Below are 21,783 nucleotides of genomic sequence, written 5' to 3'. Positions count from 1 at the left end.
CAGCTGATAGAAAAACACATATTTTCAAAAATGACTGAGCTAGTTGTCGTGCGGTTAGTATCGCGTAGCTATGCGCTTGAATTCGGGGGATGGTGGGTTCGAATCCCACCGTCGGCAGCCGTTAAGATGGTTTTCCGTAGTTTCTCTATTTTCACACCAGGAAATCCTGGAACTGTACCTTAATTCAGGCCATGGCTGCTACCTTCCTAATCCTAACATTTCCCACCCTGCGTCGCCGGAAACCTTCAGTGTATTAGAATGATTAACATTTTTTTCTAAGAAGAGTTCATAGTATGAAGATCAGATGGCAGCTGCGAGCACCGAATGCTGTTGCTGCGCTGTTTTACCAGCACATACTACACAGATGCAGTAGGAGTGGTGAGTAATGTGCCGTGAATCGGATCACTGTATCGATTCAGTAATGTGAACGGAATCAAATGAATCGATTCAGTAAAATGAATCGAATGTCCCATCACTATTAAAATCCCCGACCTGGCTTAGAAACAAACGAGGGGACCTCTGAAGCGAAGGCCTCTACGATGACCATTCAGCCTAGGAGTCGGGTATAATAACAATAATAAAAGGTGAAATAATTTAGCTTATTTGGTTATGGTCAAGTCGTTTACTTTATGACATCCCTTCATCAACTCCTCGGGGCAAGAGCCATCACTGCGGCTGTGACGGGAAAAACCTCCTAGTTGGAAAGAAATTGAAAAAAAAATTGACATAACTCACCGTAGTATGTGTGTATTCATATCCATCAGGATTAAGTACGGGCAGGATGTACCAGTCCACATTATCCACCAGATCTTTATGGACTGTGTAGTTCTCCACCAGCTGCTGGATGGTGTACAAGGCTACAGGGGGAGCGATCCACTCCCGAGCGTGGATGGCTGCGAAGTTAAACAATATAAAAAATTATAGGATATTGTAACATTATGCTATATCTCGTTCTATCAAATCAAGTTGTTCCAGAAATATTATGTTCCACCGGAGACCCTAATATACAAGTAACTGTCTCAGCGAAACCAAAGAAAGAGAAGGAAGTTTCTGATTGGTCGACGGATATCAGGCACAGCAGCTCACTGTTGCGCAGGCACGAGGGATAATTTGTATCAGCTTAGGGGTAGTACTGACATTCCTTCTCTGTTATTTGTTGGCCGGTTACAGATAATCTTAAGTTATTTGAAGTGCGCTGTATTAGGCTTACTGTGTGCAACTAAAGTTGAATTCTGACAGCTAGGGCTGGAGGGAGGAGCATTGCACGTCCCATTTCACGATGTTGCCACATTTCAGCATTCCTTTCTCTTAAACCTCGCTTCCGGCACACTTGTTCCCTGGATAATTCTGACCGCTGTGATCTGTTGTCGTCCTGTTTGCGATCACTCTTATCAGTGACATACAGTCATGTTGCTGGGAAGGAATTCCTTACTGAAGGACTGGTACAGGAAGATATCCCTCAAGTAACTGCCGAAACAACATACTGGGATTCTTACTAATCGTATGTTGAAACTCATTAAATTACTTATGTTTACCGTTTGAGACTGATGCGTTAATATCGGGACTGACAGAGAATAAACAAGACTCAAATAAACTGGTTAAATCGGTTAAGGCGGTTAAATGAGTTTTAAGTAGGACAAAAGATGGGCGTATTAAAACCGTTGAATTTTACAGTTTCCTATTTCAAAACAAAGGATTTTGCTGTAACACTTTGCTTCTTCGACAGTACTACTTTTTTTGAAGCAATTGTAGTTCATCTCAAACTTAACAGTTAACTTACACTTTCTTATACAATAGGGGGCAATATTAAATTAATGCTTACATAATGCTCAAACTGTTCAAATATTCATACTGACACGTTAAGTAAATAGGTGCTTAAAATATAATTAGCCTACTTTCCTCTGTATGTATTTCTACCCCTCAGTCTAGTTTCTTGATACCGGGTCGCAAATGCCGGGGCTGTACCTTAATTAAGGCCACGGCGGCTTCCTTCCAATTCTTTTTTTTTTTCTTTCTTTCTTTACGTCGCACCAACACAGATAGGTCTTATGGCGACGATGGGATAGGAAAAAAAAAGAAAGAAGAAGATACCGGGTCGGGATGAGATGAGATTCATTTACATAGCACGTTTCTACGGCCGGATGCCCTTCCTGGCACCAACCTGAGTTGAGGAGCTAATGAACATGAAATGTGATACGGTGAGTGAAATTGGGTAAGGGGCGCGAGGACTCAGCTCTAGCCTATGGATAGGAACTGTACCGGCATTTGCCTGGAAGTGAAAATATTAAACCACAGAAAACTATTCTGAGAACAGCCGATGGAGGGGTTCGAACCCACGCGTTTCCCGAAAGCAGAGCTTGGCTCCAGAGCCGTAGCGCGTTAAAACGCGCGGCCACGCAGCCTACTTTCACCTATATAAGTAAAATTATAATTGTGGTCTGTACGCTTGGATTAGATGTACAAGATTCCAGAACTGAATATTAAGAAAAGGTTTAGATTAAAATAAGTTGAAAAAATGACAATTCTATAATGATAGCGCGAAAAGATGATATTGCATTCGGAAAATAAAGGTTTCGAATCCCATTGTCGGTAGCCCTGAAGATGGTTTTCCGTGCTTTCCTTTTTTCACAACAAGTAAATGCTGGGCTGTACCTTAATTAAGGCCACGGCTGCTTCCTTCCCACTCCAAGCAATTTCCTATCCCATTGTCGCCACAAGACCTATCAGTGTGGGTGCGACGTACATCCAGCGGTAAAAAAAACCCATGTCACCAAACATCCCTGACTTTTCCGTAAAGAGTATCCATTATATAAAGCATACGACATGTCTTTTTCCGTCTCAGTGACCTGCGTGTCGTAAGTAAGCTACATCAACGATGGATGTCTACAGCTGGAATAATTGCAGTAGCTATGTTAAAAACTATACACTAATATTACCTCAAGAAACGTTCAAGAGATACAGTAGGATACGGGTTGGGAGAATCCTTATCACACGGTTGTGTGGAGTACGCCCTAATTAGCAGTCCCCTCGCTGCATTGACGCTGGAAAACCCTGACAGGCTGCTGATAATTTTACAGTGATCGCAAATGGGACACGAACTGGTCTTTCTTCACATTATTGTTTTCCATTGTAATGGAAGTGATAGCAAATGGGACACAACCGGCCAGACTATGACTGACTTGCTCTCATGCTCCAAAACAAAACAAAAAAACCCAAACCCCATGGCAACTACAGCCCTTGAAGGGCCTTGGCCTACCAAGCAACCTCTGCACAGCCCGAAGGCCTGCAGATTACGAGGTGTCGTGTGGTCAGCACCACGAATCCTCTCGGCTGGTATTTTTGGCTTTCTATACCGGGGCCGCTATTCACCGTCAGATAGCTCCTCAATTCTAATCACGTAGGCTGAATTGACCTCGAAGCATCCCTCAGGTCCAGGTAAAAATCCCTGTCCTGGCCGGGAATCGAATCCGGGCCCTTCGGGTAAGAGGCAGGCACACTAGCCCTCCACCACGGGGCCACAAAACGGAAACAGAAATAGAATGCCACTCACACTGAACTGCTTGCGACAAGATCTAACTCAGAAGTGAGAGGTTTGGCAACTCCTAACAAGACGAGCTGGCCAGAAGATGTATCTCCATGGCAACCGCAGTCGCTCCACACTCATTGCCATGGCAACCTTAACCCCCACTCCCTTTATCCCACCCCGGCAGGCAGTAAACGTACCTCCCTCTAAGAAATGTCAGAACTGAACTTTAGATATTAGAGGTATAATACATACAGTAGCGTAGCTTCTCAAAGCAGTTCCATGTGGACTTTCCATTTTCATTTCGTATTTCATGCTGTGCTGTGGACAAAGGGTAAAATACCCCATGCAGTTTATATGAACAGAAACTTACTTACAGGAAATGGTACCGAGCTCGACAGCTGCAGTCGCTTAAGTGCGGCCAGTATCCAGTATTCAGGAGATAGTGGGTTCGAATCTCACTGTCGGCAGCCCTGAAGATGGTTTTCCGTGGTTTCCCATTTTCACACCAGGCAAATGCTGGGGCTGTATCTTAATTAAGGCCACGGCCACTTCCTTCCAATTCCTAGGCCTTTCCTGTCCTATCGTCGCCATAAGACCTATCTGTGTCGGTGCGACGTAAAGCAATTAGCAAAAAAACAGGCAATGGTTCTAATTTGAAGAAGCGCGTTGTAAGAAGGGACCCAATAATAATAATAATAATAATAATAATAATAATAATAATAATAATAATAATAATAATAATAATGCCGGGGTGAGTGGCTCGGACGGTCGAGGCGCTGGCCTTCTAACTCCAGCTTAGCAGGTTCAATCCTGGGTCAGTCAAGTGGTATCCCCTGTGTATAAAGGAAAGGGTGATAGACATAAAGCTGAAAATTACAGGCCAGTCAGTTTGACATGCATTGCATGTAAGCTTTGGGAAAGCATTCTTTCTGATTATATTAGACATGTTTGCGAAATTAATAAGTGGTTCGATAGAAGGCAGTTCGGGTTTAGGAAATATTCCACTGAAGCTCAACTTGTAGGATTCCAACAAAATATAGCAGATATCCTGGATTCAGGAGGTCAAATGGACGGTATCGCGATTGGCCTATCTAAGGCATTTAATAGGGTATATCATGGAAGACTACTGACAAAAATGTTTGCAATTTGACTAGAAGAAAGAATGACTGAATGGATGATTATATTTCTAGAAAATAGAACTCAGAGATTAGAGTAGGCGTTTTATCTGACCTGTAATACTGTAATTAAGAGGGGAATTCCTCGAGGCAGTATTATTGGACCTTTATATTATGTTATAGATATAATGATATGAGTAAAGAAGTGGACTCAGAGATAAAGCTTTTTTCGGATGATGTTATTCTGTACAGAGTAATAAATAGGCTAAGTTAACAGATTGTGAGCAACTGCAAAATGACCTAGATAACGTTGCGAGATTGATAGTAGGCAATGGTTTGATGATAAACAGGGTTAAAGGTCAGGTTGTGAGTTTCACAAATAGGAAAACTCCTCTCAGTTTTAATTACTGCACTGATGGGGTCAAAGTTCCTTTTGGGGATCATTGTAAGTACCTTGGTGTTAATATAAGGAAAGATCTACATTGGGGTAATCACATAAATATGATTATAAGTAAAGGGTACAGATCTCTGATATAAAGGAGAGGGCATGTAAATCTCTGGTAAGACCCCAAATAGAGTATGGTTCCAGTGTATGCGACCCTCACCAGGATTATTTGATTCAAGAACTGGGGAAAATCCATAGAAAAGCAACTCGATTTGTTCTGGGTAATTTCTGACAAAAGAGTAGCGTTACAAAAATGTTGCAAAGTTTGAGCTTGGAAGACTTGGGAGAAACGAGACGAGCTGCTCGACTAAGTGGTATGTTACGAGCTGTCAGTGGAGAGATGGCGTGGGAGGACATCAGTAGACGAATAAGTTTGAGTGGTGTCTTTAAAAGTAGGAAAGATCACGATATGAAGATAAAGCTGGAATTAAAGAGGAAAAATTGGGGCAAATATTCGTTAATAGGAAGGGGAGTTAGGGATTGGAATAACTTACGAAGGGAGATGTTCAATGAATGTCCAATATCTTTGCAATCATTTAAGAAATGGTTAGGAAAACAACAGATAGGGAATCTGCCACCTGGGCGACTGCCGTAAATGCAGATTAGTAGTGGCTGATTTGAATTTGATCGGTACCGTATTTGAAGGTGCTCACATACGTCAGCCTCGTGTCGGAAGATTTACTGGCACGTAAAAGAACTCCTGGGGGACAAAATTTCGCCACCTCGGAGTCTCCTAAAGCCGTCAAGAGTAGTTAGTTGGACGTAAGTATTATTATTAACATTAATAATAGGTATAATACGTCCACAACCATTCCCATCTCTATTGCTTTCCAATCTGCAACTCCTTCGTTGTATCTTTAATTTCCCTGTTCCATAATATGGCCTTCCAATGACGTGCAATTACATGTCAGGGAGTCATTGAAGGTCATAGGAATATATATGCATGTGGACGGCATGGTGGTAAAATAAACTGTTGATGTGCGGCGAATTTATATATTCGTAAGATATGAGCCGACACAACTCGCGAATTGATAGTAGATCTTATGGATGAGAATCGATAGATCAAGCTCGGAACCCCGTGGTACACATCGGACCGCGTGAAAAACCGTGTAGTCACAAGCGGGTATCAATAATATTTGCAGTAACAGCTGAGAAGAAAATAGGCCAGACATCACATCTAGTATAACAGACGTCAAGGGGGGCCATGGATTGAGCCGGAATTATATACAGTTAATTATCTAACAGGCGTGTGGTATGACGTATTTCAGGTGGAGAAGGATAAACAATGGTAGCCTGCATTCCTTTGTGAATCTCTAAGAAAACGTTCCTCAATGTCAAAGTCAGATATAAAGCAGTCAGGATCGTAGTCATGTAGTTTATGAAAAGCAGCCTCGTTTTTTATTGAAATAATGAAGTTTGAATTTGTTTTAAAATGTCAATTCTTGTATAGTACAAAAAGGATCGTGAAGCAGTAGAGAGCTCAGCCCTTATATACGAATTAAAGCTCATAAAATTTAAGAAGTTGAGGCCTAAATACGTTAACAAACTAAGTATAGCATTGAGCGATATAAAATTTACACAGGCCAGTATTAATCTATAACAGTGGATTAAAAAAATCTGTACGAATTCGATCTAACCATTCTGTTCAAGTTTCAGGTTGAACTCAAGATGTTGCCTATATTTGTGAATAAGGAAGTTCATATAGAAGAGATGTCCGAGTAAACCAGTAGGATCCTGGTGGATCCACATTCTGCCGAAATGAATGAGATGGCTGAAAAAATAACCTGACGACCAATACCTATGGAGAAGCGAAGAAGTCAGATGAGTAGTCGAACCTTGCCCTTCTTGTTTACTTGTAGATGCTTATAGTAGAAGTAGATTTATTTCTTTTTAATGTCACACGGGTGATATAAAGTAAAATGACTTGAATGTTCTAACGTGCTAACGGTGTTGGTAACGTCATGTATTTCTACTACGTATATTAGAATATCGTTTTCCGTTGGTGAATACTAGGGTTAGGCGATCTTTCCTGCGTTGTTTTCCGTGTTGGTGGAACAGCTATAAGGCGTGTGTGATCTTGAATGCCACAGGTAAGTTTTGATGTGCTGATGTGTGAGATATTTGAAGTGGTGATCTTATGATAATGTATAATTCCGCGGAGTGTTGTGATATGTTTAGTGGATCGACTCAGTGATGGTTGTATGAATAATAGTGAAGCTCTTCAAAGATATTTAGCTCATTTATGTAGGGAATGATGATTTCTCATTATGTGGTGGACATTGTGTAGCGTAAAATATGTAGGGTCATCTAAAGGTATAGTTGACGGTATAAGTAGAGAATGATTTATTGAGTGGTGAATTGCGGTAGTAATTTAATTCTTTGAGATGGCCAATGGTTAGGATAATAGTATTGAGAGGTATTTCCGCCGCATATATTTGAGTTTATTAGATGAGCGGGTGACGTGAACGCTACTGATCCACGAAATATCACTGTAATATTTATCACAATGTGAAAGGTTATCATTGATTTACTCAAATAAAGTCTCAAATCCCAGGTAGATTAAGAAATACCGTCGTTACTAGCAAGAAATATGAATACGTACTTACGAGCTGTAAAGAGGAGTCCATCATGTTGCATATCGCTGCTCGCGCCGTCTTTTGTTTGTTTCTTGAGGTCCAGGGCTGGCACCGATGAATGGAAGTGCCATGTCTGTGAATTCTTATTATCTTTGTGCATTTGTCTAGCGCGGACAGTTGAAAAAGCAAAATGGAGGTGAACAACATTAAGAATGTTATCGCTTTTTTTTTTTTGACGACGAAAATCACCATGTAATATGGAAATTACAAGACCTAAATCTCGTGCCGAAGCAACCGGAAAATAGCATGATCCCTGGACCAACAGATATATTACTTTATTAAAGGAACAGCACTATTAGACAATTGACAGTTGAAGTGACACGACACCAAAGCCTTACCGTGAGCAAAGACATGACACACGAAAGTGTTGTGTTACACATAAACAAAACACGGAAGCCCTGCGACGCAGAAAAAATTGTATATAGCTGTAAGGCAGTAAAGTATGTATTCTGTAAAATTAAATATTTCCATAATTTCTTAATCTACCTGGGATTTTAGACTTTATTTGAGTAAATCAATGATTACCTTTCATATGTGACAAATATTACAGTGATATTTCGTGGATCAGTAGCGTTCACGTCACCAGATGAGCGTGTTTCGTGGCGTTGTTCGAATGCTTTTCGAAGAGTTTGGTTAGGCATGCGAGCTGACATGAGTTTAATTTGGTATCACATGGGTAGCGGAATGTATTTACGAATATACGAGTAGGATCTTCGACAAGCTACTCGAACGACAATTAGATTGTGAGATTATTGTCACCTGTACTGTAGATCAACTTGTGGTATTGCTAGATGTAGTAAGTTAGCGCTGTAGGTGTATTTTCAGCAGGATGGAATGGAGCCGATGCAACGCAGATCGTCTGGCATTTGATAGTTTTCTTATTTATGTCAGTAGATAGTACCTTATTTCAGGTGCAGCCACATGATGCCGTTGGTTGGATGGAGACATGCAGTTAGTTGATTATGGAACACTGGTATTATTATGTATTTGATGGATTTTTCGGTGTTTATCATGCGCTGTTAGAAAATTCAAGTTATTACTCAGTTAGTTAGGTAATTATAATGAAGTAATAAGAGAAGTAGAGCAGGGAGGACAGGTTCGTCTAGTAATACGCCAGAAATGAACAAACAAGATGAACGATTTGAGACTGAAATTGCTGATTTTCCATTATATTACTTTATATTTATTTAATCGAATCAGTGTTGCGTAATGATGTGATTTTAACTTAATGACTGACAATTATTTTTAAAATGGACTTGATTCTTCAATACGGTGCGGTAGCGATGCACAAGTTAATATATTTTTACGTTGCATATTCAGTTGTTCAATTGTAGTCAGTTATTTCATTTTATTAAAATTATTATACTTCCAATTTCTCATTGCAAATATTCATTTATGCTTAGTTTTAGTGAACTTATTATCTTGAAACTGATGTAAGATTATTATCGGACTAATTATTGATAGGATGTGACCGCTTCCTTTCCGAAGGGCCATGCCCTGAGTGGAGGATCATGTAAACCCCTGAAATCTAGTCGAGCGAATTATAAAATTTATTATCATCTCCGAGTTAGGCGTCCCACGAACGGTCACAATAAATAATATAATTTACAGTCAGATAGGAAAGATTACGTATTACGAAGAAGAGAAGAGTAATGTTCTACGAGTTTTCAATAGATTAACTAAATAATCTTTGATATCTGAGTTCTAGACAAAGCTGGAGATTGTTCCAAGAGCCTTACAACCAATAGACTATAATTAAGGAACGTAGGTTAAGGAACAATAATACGCATAAATGTATTTAGGGACTCAAAAGTCACTTTTAAGATTTTAGAGGAAAATTTTGGCGCACGAAAATTTGGTAAGAGAAAAGTAGAGAAGCTACCACGTAAGAATGTCCCATTTCAGGTAAAAACAACTAGTTCAATTATTTACGCGGAAATAAGTTGGTCTTAAATAAAGAAAATAATATAACCTATCTAAAAGTTATGAATTTATAGCGTACCTGCGTCTATGAAGATAGCTGGTCTCGTGCCATTTCCTCCAGAAGATATTTTGATGAGCTTCAGGTCTCTCCCTTCTAGACTTTTCCCGATGCTACTGACGCTGACGAGTTGGGGATACTTCTCGGCCAATGCATCAAGATAGGCATGAATCTAGAACAACCAGAAAATCCTGGCATTAAAATCTTCATTGTTAGCTCACTCCATTTTTAACATTAACGTTTGTGTAAGACAGATAATTACAAATTAAGACGTTTAAGTAATTGTGTTGTATACAAATGAGTGCAGATAGAATTAATCTCATAACTATACCCGTAATATTTAAAGAATTCTGACAGATAGGGCTGGAGGGAGGAGCATCAACTTTCGGATGCACGGTGTTGCCACATTCCTGCATTCCGTTCTCCTTCCCCCCGTTTCCCGTTCGTTCAGACCGCTCAGAAGTGAGATGTTTGGCAACTCCAAGCAACTCGAGCCGGTCAGCAGGCTTATCTCCATGGCAACCGCAGTGAGCACGCCCACGTTTCCATGGCAACCATACCCCCTACTCCCTTCTTAACGCCCAGGTAGGCAGTAAACGGACCTCCCTCTAAGAACCGTCAGATTTCATCTTTCGATATTAGGACCATAAATTCGTGAATGTTACATTATTGGGATGTGCCCGTCATTTTGTTTTAAGACATCGGGGAGGGACGAAATGGACTGGCTCCGCCCGGGACCACCGACGTCAATACTTGATGTTGACCCCACCTCCGCAGGCAACCAACCAGTAAGGAACGAGCTAGGCGCACGCAAGGCCATCCCCTCCCTGCCACCATTTTGCCATATCACTGAAGACCTCCATACGGTGCGAGAAAAACATGGAAAGTGAACGCAGAACATTCCCAATCGAGAGGACTCTAGAGACTTCTATTTTTGGGAAGTACTTCGAGGGGCCGGCCTTAGGGTACCCATATATTCAGGGGCAAAAAGCAGGACCGGATCATAAATATGGTCTAGTCAAGAACTTGATCGCCGACTTTTCTTGTTCCTTTTAAATGATATGAAGCGTGAAAAGCATACAAAATCATGTATTATTATTCACTTTAACATAATAAAACTTAAAAACACTCTGATTAGTAGATGTAATAAAAAAGGAAGTAATGTGTTTAAATGATAAAAATTACCGAGATTTCTTAACCTGTTATTACCGTACTGTAACTAATGCTACCGTAATATTTGTTTACATTACAACATATGGTATTACGGTACATTCACACATTGCAGCGTGAAGGCACTGACACATGCTTTCATATTTTTCACTCAAATAAATTGCCTTCAACAACTTCAAGTTTCCGAGCAGTAAGTCATAAAATTCTACAGAATTATAATCCAAGTTGCACTTTGTCGTTTTACATTCTCAGGCTTTAGCCTGGATTTTTCATTTGTCCAAATATTGTTTATTAATGAAAATACCCGTTTTGTAGGAACATTTGTAGCAGGCAAACTTCCACCCACCTCGGACAAGCTGGTGAACTAGTTGAATTTCATTCCTTTACTTTAGTAAGTGTGATATTAAAAATCTCAGCAAAAAGCACTGTGTGTAGGTCTACATGTACTGTACTTAAGTACAAAATGTAATGCACTTTGTGCATCGTTCCACTTAAACACAGAATTAAGATCTACTCATATTAACACACTGACTTCAGAACAATGTGAAGTCCATTGGTCTAAGTTTGAAGTAATAACTGTTATTTTCTAACATGTAGTTAACTGGGAGAAGGATGACGTTTAAAATTTTTCATGTCCACTAAATTTGTAGAGAATAATAATGTTTGAAATTTGATATTGTTGACATGAGCGTAGTGAGACCGTACATTAAGAGATCACGCGCGGAGAGTGAATTGTTATCAGAAGACAAACGGGAATATCGTATTTTTTTTTTTGTTAAGACGTCGTATTGAGGAAGTATAGGCCTACTTGTGTTGGTGACGAGAGGGTGAAATGACTACCTAGTTTTGATACTATTGCCCTGAAATAGGGGATTAGATTATTGTCCTGAAATAGGAGACTGAGTTATTCCAGGCTAGTGACTTGTACATTTGGTATTTTAGGAAGACAGTTGTTCCGTGGTTTCACCTGGTCATTTGAAGGTGTCATCAAGCCCTGGTAACTTAAACCCAATGTTTATGACGGTTAATCCATAAGGACATCAGAGATCAATCCGATTCGATTAAGGGCTCAGGAGACTCCCAACGATCCTGTATGACTCTGAAGTTACGGTAGTGAGTCACCTTAACAATTAACAGAAAGTCTAAAGCTCGAGTCTCGGGAGCTACACTTTCCAGAATCACGTGGATCAATCCCTGGCTTTCAATGGAAGTTGACATATCAGCTTTTAGATTATTATTGTGGTTGTTTTGAGGAAGTGAGTTTCAAACAATAATAATGTTATTTTGTTTTACGTCACACTAACTACCTTTACGGTTTTCGGAGACGCCGAGGTGCCGGAATTTTGTTCCATAGGAGTTCTTTTACGTGCCAGTAAATCTATCGACACGAGGCTGTCGTATTTGAGCACCTTCAAATACTACCGGACTGAGCCAGAATCGAACCTGCCAAGTTGCGGTCAGAAGGCCAGCGCCTCAACCATCTGAGCCACTCAGCCCGGCAAAGTGAGTTTCTTTCACTATGGTTTTCCTTATTCTTTGTCCTTCAGGCACCATTGTAAGATGATATGGCTATACGACTTTGAAATCCTAACAGAGTGATATGGATCAGCGCTTTCATATATATTATTTGACTTCATTTTAAGGATTTGCCTTGAATTCAATAAATCATATCATGCCCTTTGTTACCAACTTTTAATTTAACTGTAGAATTTGCCCGGACAAATGGTTCAGAATCAATACAAATTAACGGCTCTCACCATCAACACATGGGTACGCCACTTTGATACTGTACCTGTTTTTTACTAACACCAACAGTAGGTATAGTGGAGAGTTCAGCGGCTGCCACCGCCGCAGGTCCACCGCAGAGGCTTCCTCCGCCACCTCGTCCTCACGCTCTAGGGGAGAGCCCTCCTCCTCCGCCACCGCCACACGCTCTCGGGAGCGGCCTCCTCCTCACGCTGGCTAAGAGTGCGACCCTAACCTCACATCCGCCATCTTGGAGGGGCTTAACGTAAAACGTACCTTTTATGCGTAAAAGAGCTAGCCTAACCTCACGGAAGGGCCTAACCTCAGTTTTTCAGCAGGATGCCCTTCCTGACGCCTAATAGAGTGAGCTCAACCTTACATCTGCTATCTTGGAGGGGCTTAACCTAACAAAGACAGCAAGCCTAACTTTATGGAAGGGCTTACCTCTGTTTTACGGCTGGATGCCCTTCCCTATGCCAATTGCACAAGATGGCGGCTATAGATAACTCCTCATGAGACGCCTTAAGGGTGCTTGCGCAAGATGGCGGTCGCAAGATGGCTGCTATACATAGGCTTTCATGAGATGCCCTTGGGATGCTTGAGCAAGATGGCGGACACAAGATGGCGGCTATGAGACACCTTAAGAGTGCTTGCACAAGATGGCGGCTGCAAGATGGTTGTTATACATAGCTTCTTATGGGACTGCTTAAGGGTGCTTACACAATCGTGCTGCTATCTTTAGCTACTTACCTTTAAAATGTGGTGGCGGCAATTTGAAAAATTCTACGTGCGCTTTTGCCAGCTGTCATCCTTCATCTTGCATCGCAAACCTCAGTGCTGCACTCTTTAGCTACTTACCTTTGAAATGTGGTGGCAGCAATTTGAAAATTTGTAGAAATCTTGTGATCATAGCAAAGTTCTAACCACGTAGCCGTGGATTTCGAACTCCGCATGCTGACGTAGTATACCACGTGACCGTGACGTCACGACCACGTGCTCTTGTTGGTAAACAAAGCCACGTGCGTTTTTGACAGCTGTCATCTTGACGGACCCTAACCTCACTTTGAAGGACAATAGAGCATCGCTAACCTCACTGCTGCCATCTTTACGGCGCTAAACCTCAAGGCTGCCACCTTATGCATGTTGTAGTGCGGAATTTAAAATCCAACAACAGAACATCGCTAACCTCACTGCCTTCCAGACGGGGTTAAACCTCACTGTTGCTATCTTGGTTATACGCTTTTGTGTTAGTTTACTGTTAATCGCTAAGCTGTTCGCATCATCGAAGTAGCGAGTAACAAGTGTCTAGCAGATTTAAAGAAGAATATGTTAGCAGAAGGTAAAAGTCCGTCATGGAAAACCCTATTTCTAGGTATATTTGCAAAGAGTGTGGAAAAGCATTTTCCCGAAGCTATCACAAGGGACGTCATGAGATATCATGTAGGACAATTTTTCACTGCAAACATTGTAGAAGAGAGTTCAAGAACGCATACAACGCCCAACGTCATGAAGCCTCGTGTAATGTAGCTTCATCGAGAACAAAATACAAAGAGCTCAACCGTATTCAAGCGAACACTGATTTATTTTTAAAAAGTACACCTCTGCGAGAGATTTTTAATTCTCCCTTGTTGTCTAGGCCTGCTACAAGTTCTGTTACTAAGCACAAACTTCAAGATAAAGAGAGGCAAGATCATGATTATGATAATAAGGATAATGATGTTGATCAAAACAGTAGTAAAGGGAAAGTAGAAGTAGGAGAAGAAGAAGAAGAAGAAAACGATCTCAATGTTTCATTGCCATTACCGCTTGATGATTTTACTTCATTTTCTAAAACTGCTACGCGTTCTGTCGCAGTGCAAACATCTCAAGAAGAGATGCAAGATAAAAAAGAAAATTTCAACGCTTCATTGCTATCGAAACAAGTTAAGTTTGCACCTAGAAACGCTACTGCTAAAGCACGTACTGCATCAAAACAAGTCCCTACACATCAACTGTCTGCATATAGGTTCAAAGTTCATAACAAGCCTCTGTTAATCTACGTAGACATAAGATACTGTAAAGACCCCAACTTACTCGTAAAACGTTTGCAACTGCTAAGAGCCTATCATGATGCTGGTTACACAGCGTACGAAGCAGATATTTTTGAAATAGAGCATAAATTACGCCGTGTAGGTATTATTAAGTAATCGCTCTCTCTCGACAGTACAACAGCTTAAACTCCTTCCTACAATCCCAGCGCTTACCCTCACCTAAGTCATCCTTCTGTAGTATATAGTCGATCGAGTAGCTATATTCGTATAGATTATTTTCCAACAGTCTCCCTTCCTTAGGGTGTTAACTCCGCCTCTAGATGTAGAGCCGGTCTCAAGCCCGGATAAAGAGAGGAGAGGCACCCTAGCCCATTTGCCCTTTAGCCCATTAACCCTTTAGCCCATTAACCCTTTAGCCCATTAGCCCTAGGAGGAGGAGGAGAAGGACGCAGTCAGGAGGAGGAAGTGGAGGAAGAGTCCTTTCATCCTTTTGCCCTTGTAATAAGCCCAGATGCCCTTCCTGACACAAAATTTACAATGTAAGTTCCTCAGCGAGAATCATTGTCTTTACAACTACTTACACGGTTTTAGAGAGTAAAACACGGTGCCGGCACATAGCCTATTCCTGTCCAAGGAGCCTGCACAAGGCTTAACGTCCCCATCCGACAGATGAATCACCATCAACATCTTGTACCCGCAATCATTCTCGCTACTTCTGTTACTTTTCGGGAGATAGCGGGCTCGAACACCTACTGTCGGCAGCCCTATAAATAGCAAATGCTAGGCGGTGGCTAGCCGCTGCTAACCCTTTCCTGAACGATCGTCAGTCTTTCTGACAACGTGTAATATGGATCTGACCGAATGCCCTTCCTGACGGCATAAGTTGCCAGGATTTGAATCGCGGTATCCATCATTTTATTTCTGTAAGTGTCTGACTTGCGTGTATGCAGGAACAAGGTCATGCGTATTTTTTTGCTGAGATAACATGCTACTTTCGTTCACGTTCTAAGCAAGCAAAAACTCACAGTACTGCGTCCATTTAGTCTTACAACTTGGCTGTTTGAAGTGGCTCAGTTATTATTCCTGAAAAGGAATATATATTGTATAATAGCATTTTTCTCATTATCTTTCTATGATCCAGATTTTTATTAGTCCACATCACCATTGGTCCTGTTTAGTCTGGAGAATTGAGGTCCTACTATACATAGATTGTAAACTTACTAGGAGTATAGTCGAAGATATACAGCATTAGCTGCGATCCTCGGGCACTGAGCTGAGTCAACATCTACGGTATACCCTGCCTGTTATCTTGGAGAGCGTAAACGGGACGTTGAGCTAGTTGACGAATTAGTCATCGGGCATTGAGCTGAGCTAACATCTATGGGATTATCTCCTGCCTGTTAGCGACCTGTTACGACTAGACTGAGCCCGGATCGAACCCGGAAACGCCAAAGTGCCAGAATTTAGCCCCTCAGAAGTTATGCCGTGCACGACCAGACTGAGCTAGGATTGAACCCAGCAACACCGAGGTGCTAAAATTTTGTCCCTCAGAAGTTCTGCTGTGCACGACCAAACTGAACTAGGATCGAACCTAGATACGCCGAGGTGCTAGAATTTAGTCCCTTAGAAGTTCTACTAAGCACCTTCAGACTGAGCCAGGATCGAACTTGGAGACGCCGAGGTGCCAAACTTTGGTTCTTCGAAAGTTCTTCCGAGCACCTTCAGACTAAGCTAAGATTAAACCTAGAGACACCGATGTGCTATAATTTTGTCTCTCAGAAGTTATTCCGAGCACCTTCAGACTAAGCTAGGATCGAACTCGGAGACGCCAAAGTGTAAGACTTTCGTCCCTCAAAAGTTCTACCGGCACGACGTATACCAGACTAAGCCAGAATCGAACCTGTTATGTTATAATGCTAGCGCTTCTAAGCTACTCAGCCCGGCGAGAGAGTGCAAGCTACCCCTGTTACTTTTGATGTAAGCTGTAAGCGAGTAGTGAACTTTGTACTGGGCGAAACTCGCTGAAGCATCACATTCCAGCAGTGTCCATGTGCTCGCCGACCTGATGTAGCTTGTGTGTGTGGGTGGGTTTGCTTTCAAGCTCACTCTAATACAACGTTTTAGTAAAACGAATCCCTAATATTTTTTCTTGCTCGAAAAGGACTTACACATTGATGTTAGAACTCTAGAGTATGCTTATTCGAAACCCGGTGATGGTACATACCTACTCGCAAGGCATAACTCCCGAATTACACTAGGGAGCGGCTAGCTGCTTCCCCGCTCCTAGTCCTGTTTTACGGCTGGATGCCCTTTCTGACGCCGCAGGACTGGGATTCAACCTGTTACCCTTCCTGACGTAACAAAACCGGTATTTATTTTTGCTAAGTCACTACCGTTTCGCTTGCTCAAGGGCATGTCAGATGCAAGTCAGGCTAAGCAGCATTCGCCTAAGGTTGTAGTTGCTTCAACATGCTTTAACTCGAATCCTAAAACGGAGCCGTTGGATAGGGACCGTCAACAAAGAAAATAGCGCATAACAAATTGCCTGTGTAAAGTAGCAAGCATGTGGATTTAGCTAGCACTTTGTTGATGGTCGCTGTAAAATTACCCACTACCACATGTCGAAGGTATGTAGCTAAAAATAGCACTACGATGCTTTGTTGATTAAAGATGGTTACAGTTGCATGTAGAATTGCCCGCTACCACGATAAAGATAGCAGCTCGGTGCTCTGTTGATTAAAGATGGTGGATGACAGCTGACGGAATTTCTTAAAATTGTCCGCCACTACGATAAAGATAGCAGCACGGTGCTCTGTTGATTAAAGATGGTGGATGACAGATGTCAAAAAAGCACATAGAATTTAAATTACCCACCACCACCACCGCCACTACATGTCAAAGAATAAGGTTTAGTGTCATAAAGATGGCAGCACGATGCTCTGTTAATTAAAGATGGCTGCTTGTCAAAAAGCACGTAGAAATTGCCGCCACCACATTTCAAATGTAGTGCCGTAAAGATAGCAGCACTAAGGTAAGCGATGCAAGATGGCGGATAACAATTACCGTCACCACATTTCAAAAGTATGTAGCTAAAGATAGCAGCACGGTGCTTTGTTGATTAAAGATGGCAGCTTGTCAAAAAGGCACATAGAAATTTTCAAATTGTCCGCCACCACGTTTCAAAGGTATGTAGCTAAAGATAGCAGCACGATGCTCTGTTGATTAAAGATGGCTGCTGTCATAAAAGCACGCGGGTTTGTTTCCAAACAAGAGCACGTAGGATTTCTCAAATTGCCGCCACCACATTTCAAAGGTAAGTAGCTAAAGAGTGCAGCATTGAGGTTTGCGATGCAAGATGAAGGATGACAGCTGTCCAAAAGGCACGTAGAATTTTTCAAATTGCCGCCACCACATTTCAAAGGTAGGTAGCTAAAGATAGCAGCACGATTGTGTAAGCACCCTTAAGCAGTCCCATAAGAAGCTATGTATAACCGCCATCTTGCAGCTGCCATCTTGCGCAAGCACCCTTAGGGTGTCTCATAGCCGCCATCTTTTGTCCGCCACTTTGCGCAAGCATCCCAAGGGCGTCTCATAAAAGTCTATGTATAGCAGCCATCTTGCGACCGCCATCTTGCGCAAGCACCCTTAAGGAGTCTCATAAGGAGTCATCTATAGCCGCCATCTTGTGCAATTGGCGCCGGGAAGGGCATCTAGCTGTAAAACAGAGGTTAAGCCCTTCCATAACGTTAGGCTTGCTGTCGTTGTTAGGTTAAGCCCCTCAAAGATAGTAGGTGTAAGGTTAAGCTCACTCTCTTAGGCGTCAGGAAGGGCAGCCGGCCGTAAACTGAGGTTAAGCCCCTCCGTAAGGTTAGGCTAGCTCTCTTTGTTAGGTTAAGCCCCTCCAAGATAGTGCATGGGAGGTTTGGGTCGCGCTCTTAGGCGTCAGGAAGGGCATCCGGATGAAAAACTGAAGTTAGGCCCTTCCGTGAGGTTAGGCTAGCTCTCTTACGCATAAAAAGTTACGTTAAGCCCCTCCAAGATGCCGGATGTGAGGTTAGGGTCGCGCTCTTAGCCAGCGTGAGGAGGTGGCCGCTCCCGAGGGCGTGTGGCGGTGGTGGAGGAAGAGGGCTCTCCCGAGAGCGTGAGGAGGAGGTGGCGGAGGAAGCCTCTGCGGTGGGCCTGCGGCGGTGGCGGCCGCTGAACTCTCCACTATACCTACTACCAACACTTGGTTTTAGAGACAGTCGCTTGCACAAACACACGCTATTGATTTATGCCTTGAAACCGGGCCATAGATTAGCAAACAACACTACTCCGTTCGTCCATAATCAAACGCACACTCGTTACGCATATCTTTAAGATTATACATAAAAATGGTTATTAGTATCATTTAATTAATTGAGTTAATGGTGGTCATTATAATATTGAGAGTGACTAGTAGTAGTTGAATGTAATCATCGCGTGGTGAGTTTTTTATTAGAGTAGAATCCAATTTTAATCTCGCTCATTGTTAATTAAACAATTAACTCGGCAAATATTTGATTTTATTCAACTTGATTTTAAATTGACCAGCAATCCTAAGGTTTCATCATTAATCGATAATGCTTTAGTTATTGTCCAATTTGCAAGTATCGTAATGAATCAGTTAAGGTGTTTGTGTCCAATCTTATTTCGATCTTCACTTTAATTAATTACAGAAGGTTTGTTTATTAAATCAGATTAAGACAATTTGAATTGTGAATTAGTTTTATGTGCATTACATTTCTGAATGTCATAACTATAGTAAGCTTAGTAACTAACCTTTGAGAATTTTTATATCATAATTTCCTTAAACATTTCATGAATTCAGTTTGTTTTTATTGTTGGCTGCTTATTTTAATCAATTTCGTTTGGTTCTCTAGTGAATAAATACTGAAATAAGACCAGCCTGTTTTATTACGCAGCTTAGCCGTAGTTAGAGACATTTATGTACCTAACTTTGAAGTCGGATGCACTACGGCCTGAGAGAAGAGGATCTCTGTAAATATTTGAACGAGCGCCGAGGTAAGAACCAAGAACCAACATTCTCATACTAACAGCGTAAGTATACAAAGGGTGAAATACATACATACATACATACATACATACATACATACATACATACATACATACATACATACATACATACATACATACATACATACATACATACATATATATACATACATACATACATACATACATACATACATGATGAAACCATTCAATAGCATGCTAATAGACATGTCATGAAGCCCAGCGAGACAGATACGCCGTTTTCCGTATCATTCTATGAAATATTTGGTTGTAACAGCATGTTATGCCCGGTCCGGCATACGAACGACGCCGCGCGAGCTCGGATACAGAAGCTCTCGGTGCGCATACAAAGAGGGAGAGCTTAAGTACAGCGTGGCCTTGGTATTGCGCTCTCTATCATGGAAGCGAGCGCGAGATAGGACGCTACGCTCAACTGCTGCCTATGTCAGGAAGCGGAGTTAGTTTACAGGGTTCTAACGTGAAAACTGGATATTCCCACCGATTTCCCTGCACATTCTTGGATACCAACCCACAAATTTCACGCATTAATAATAATAATAATAATAATAATAATAATAATAATAATAATAATAATAATAATAATAATAATAATAATAATAATAATAAGGAAATTTCGTCACTATCCTAAGACAACACAAGTAAGGAATCAATAAACTCGGCATAATTTTTAGTATTTGATAATGTAAAAAGATGAATTACTTATCGAGCGCATATATAATGACGCACTTTAGATATACGAGCGGTGATGGAAACCATATGTCGCTAGTACTTATCTCAACGCAGATAGGGGACTCCCCATACCCCTTTCTTCGCACGCTAAATGAAAGAGAATGCTTTAGAAATTACCATTAAACCTGTGATGCTATTTAAATTAAAATAGTTCAGTAGATAGATGATGTCAAGATAAGGGAATGCAGACAAGTAATATTATTGCAGGCTAAATGAATATGTTTATAAAGAACGGGTGACGTTGCTTCAAATCGTCATGACGTAGTGCGTTGGCAACAAACATAATAAAATAAATGTTGTCAGCTTAGCCAGGAAAGAGTACCATCAATGAATAATGACGCTCACGAAGGAACAAACAGATCAGTGAATATTTCTTTCTATAACGAACGGGAATCGAGTAGCGGTCTTCAGAGACAGTAATCGCTACTTGCGTAGTCCATCTCGAGTATATGAGTGGATCCATCAGTGTCATACTATTTGGAAGTCGTATAAACAGTGCTTCAAGTAACCGATTCCTGATTCTGTTCGCATGTATGAGAGTGCTACTCGAACCCAGGATTCACCACGTCGATATCGCGCCTGTGATTTCATTTTATGCTATATAATTATCAGATCATTTTTCCTGTTTGGGTCCCTTTCTTGAGACGACTCAAGACTGTGACCTCCATTTTAAATATCATGATATAATTGAATGATGACTTACCTCAGCAAGACGATTGAACTTGGTGAAAGAAATTGATCCATTTCTGAGTTCATACTGAGATGCAGGTTCTTGTTCAAGCGAGCTGTAAGAAAAAATTAGCGTTGTTAATTAACTAGAGCTTGACAATAGCGTGAGGTACAGTACGTCATTCCTGTCCGGGATCAAGAAGAGCTTTAATCTCTGTTATGTTCGTTTGTTTAGCAATACTTAGAGGCATGATTTTTTCGCTTTAACGATAAACGCGACAAACAAATTTTTAAGCGATTTTGAGATAACTAAAAGAATCATATGATTCTGGTTACGAAATCGGTGATTTTGTTTTCGCGAATTACAGCGAATTAAAGCGATGAGGCCAGTTTAAAGCGAAATGCACTTATTTTGCGATAAGTGCGAAAATGCAGCGAAATTACTTGAAAATAACGATCTTGAAATTGTATTCGAATATCACGCGTGTGAAGAGAAACAGATGACAGAAGAACGATGTCTCAATTCGACAGAGAGTATCTCTTCGTTTTCATTAAAATTTTAAAAACCCTTGATGGTATGGCGATATAGAGTGGCAGCTGCGGCCATATATAGTGAAAGGGCAATTTGTTATTAATCTTGAATAGGCCTATATTATAGTT

The 21,783-nt window shown here is 41.2% G+C and overlaps 1 protein-coding gene across 1 annotated transcript in view; it reads right to left on the bottom strand.

Moving 5' to 3' along the window:
* The window catches only part of LOC136864639 (carboxypeptidase B), a 112,584-nt gene that overhangs the window by 39,268 nt on the left and 51,533 nt on the right, over positions 1-21,783 (bottom strand). Inside the window, exons 4-6 of the mRNA XM_067141896.2 lie at positions 21,158-21,239; positions 9,725-9,875; positions 736-893 (exon numbers count right to left, since the gene is read on the bottom strand). Coding sequence (XP_066997997.2) covers positions 736-893; positions 9,725-9,875; positions 21,158-21,239 — 391 coding nt within the window. The remainder of the gene's footprint in view (positions 1-735; positions 894-9,724; positions 9,876-21,157; positions 21,240-21,783) is intronic.

The sequence above is a fragment of the Anabrus simplex genome, chromosome 1, assembly GCF_040414725.1.
Source record: "Anabrus simplex isolate iqAnaSimp1 chromosome 1, ASM4041472v1, whole genome shotgun sequence".
NCBI lineage: Eukaryota > Metazoa > Arthropoda > Insecta > Orthoptera > Tettigoniidae > Anabrus > Anabrus simplex.
This window is presented reverse-complemented; position numbering and strand designations above follow the sequence as displayed.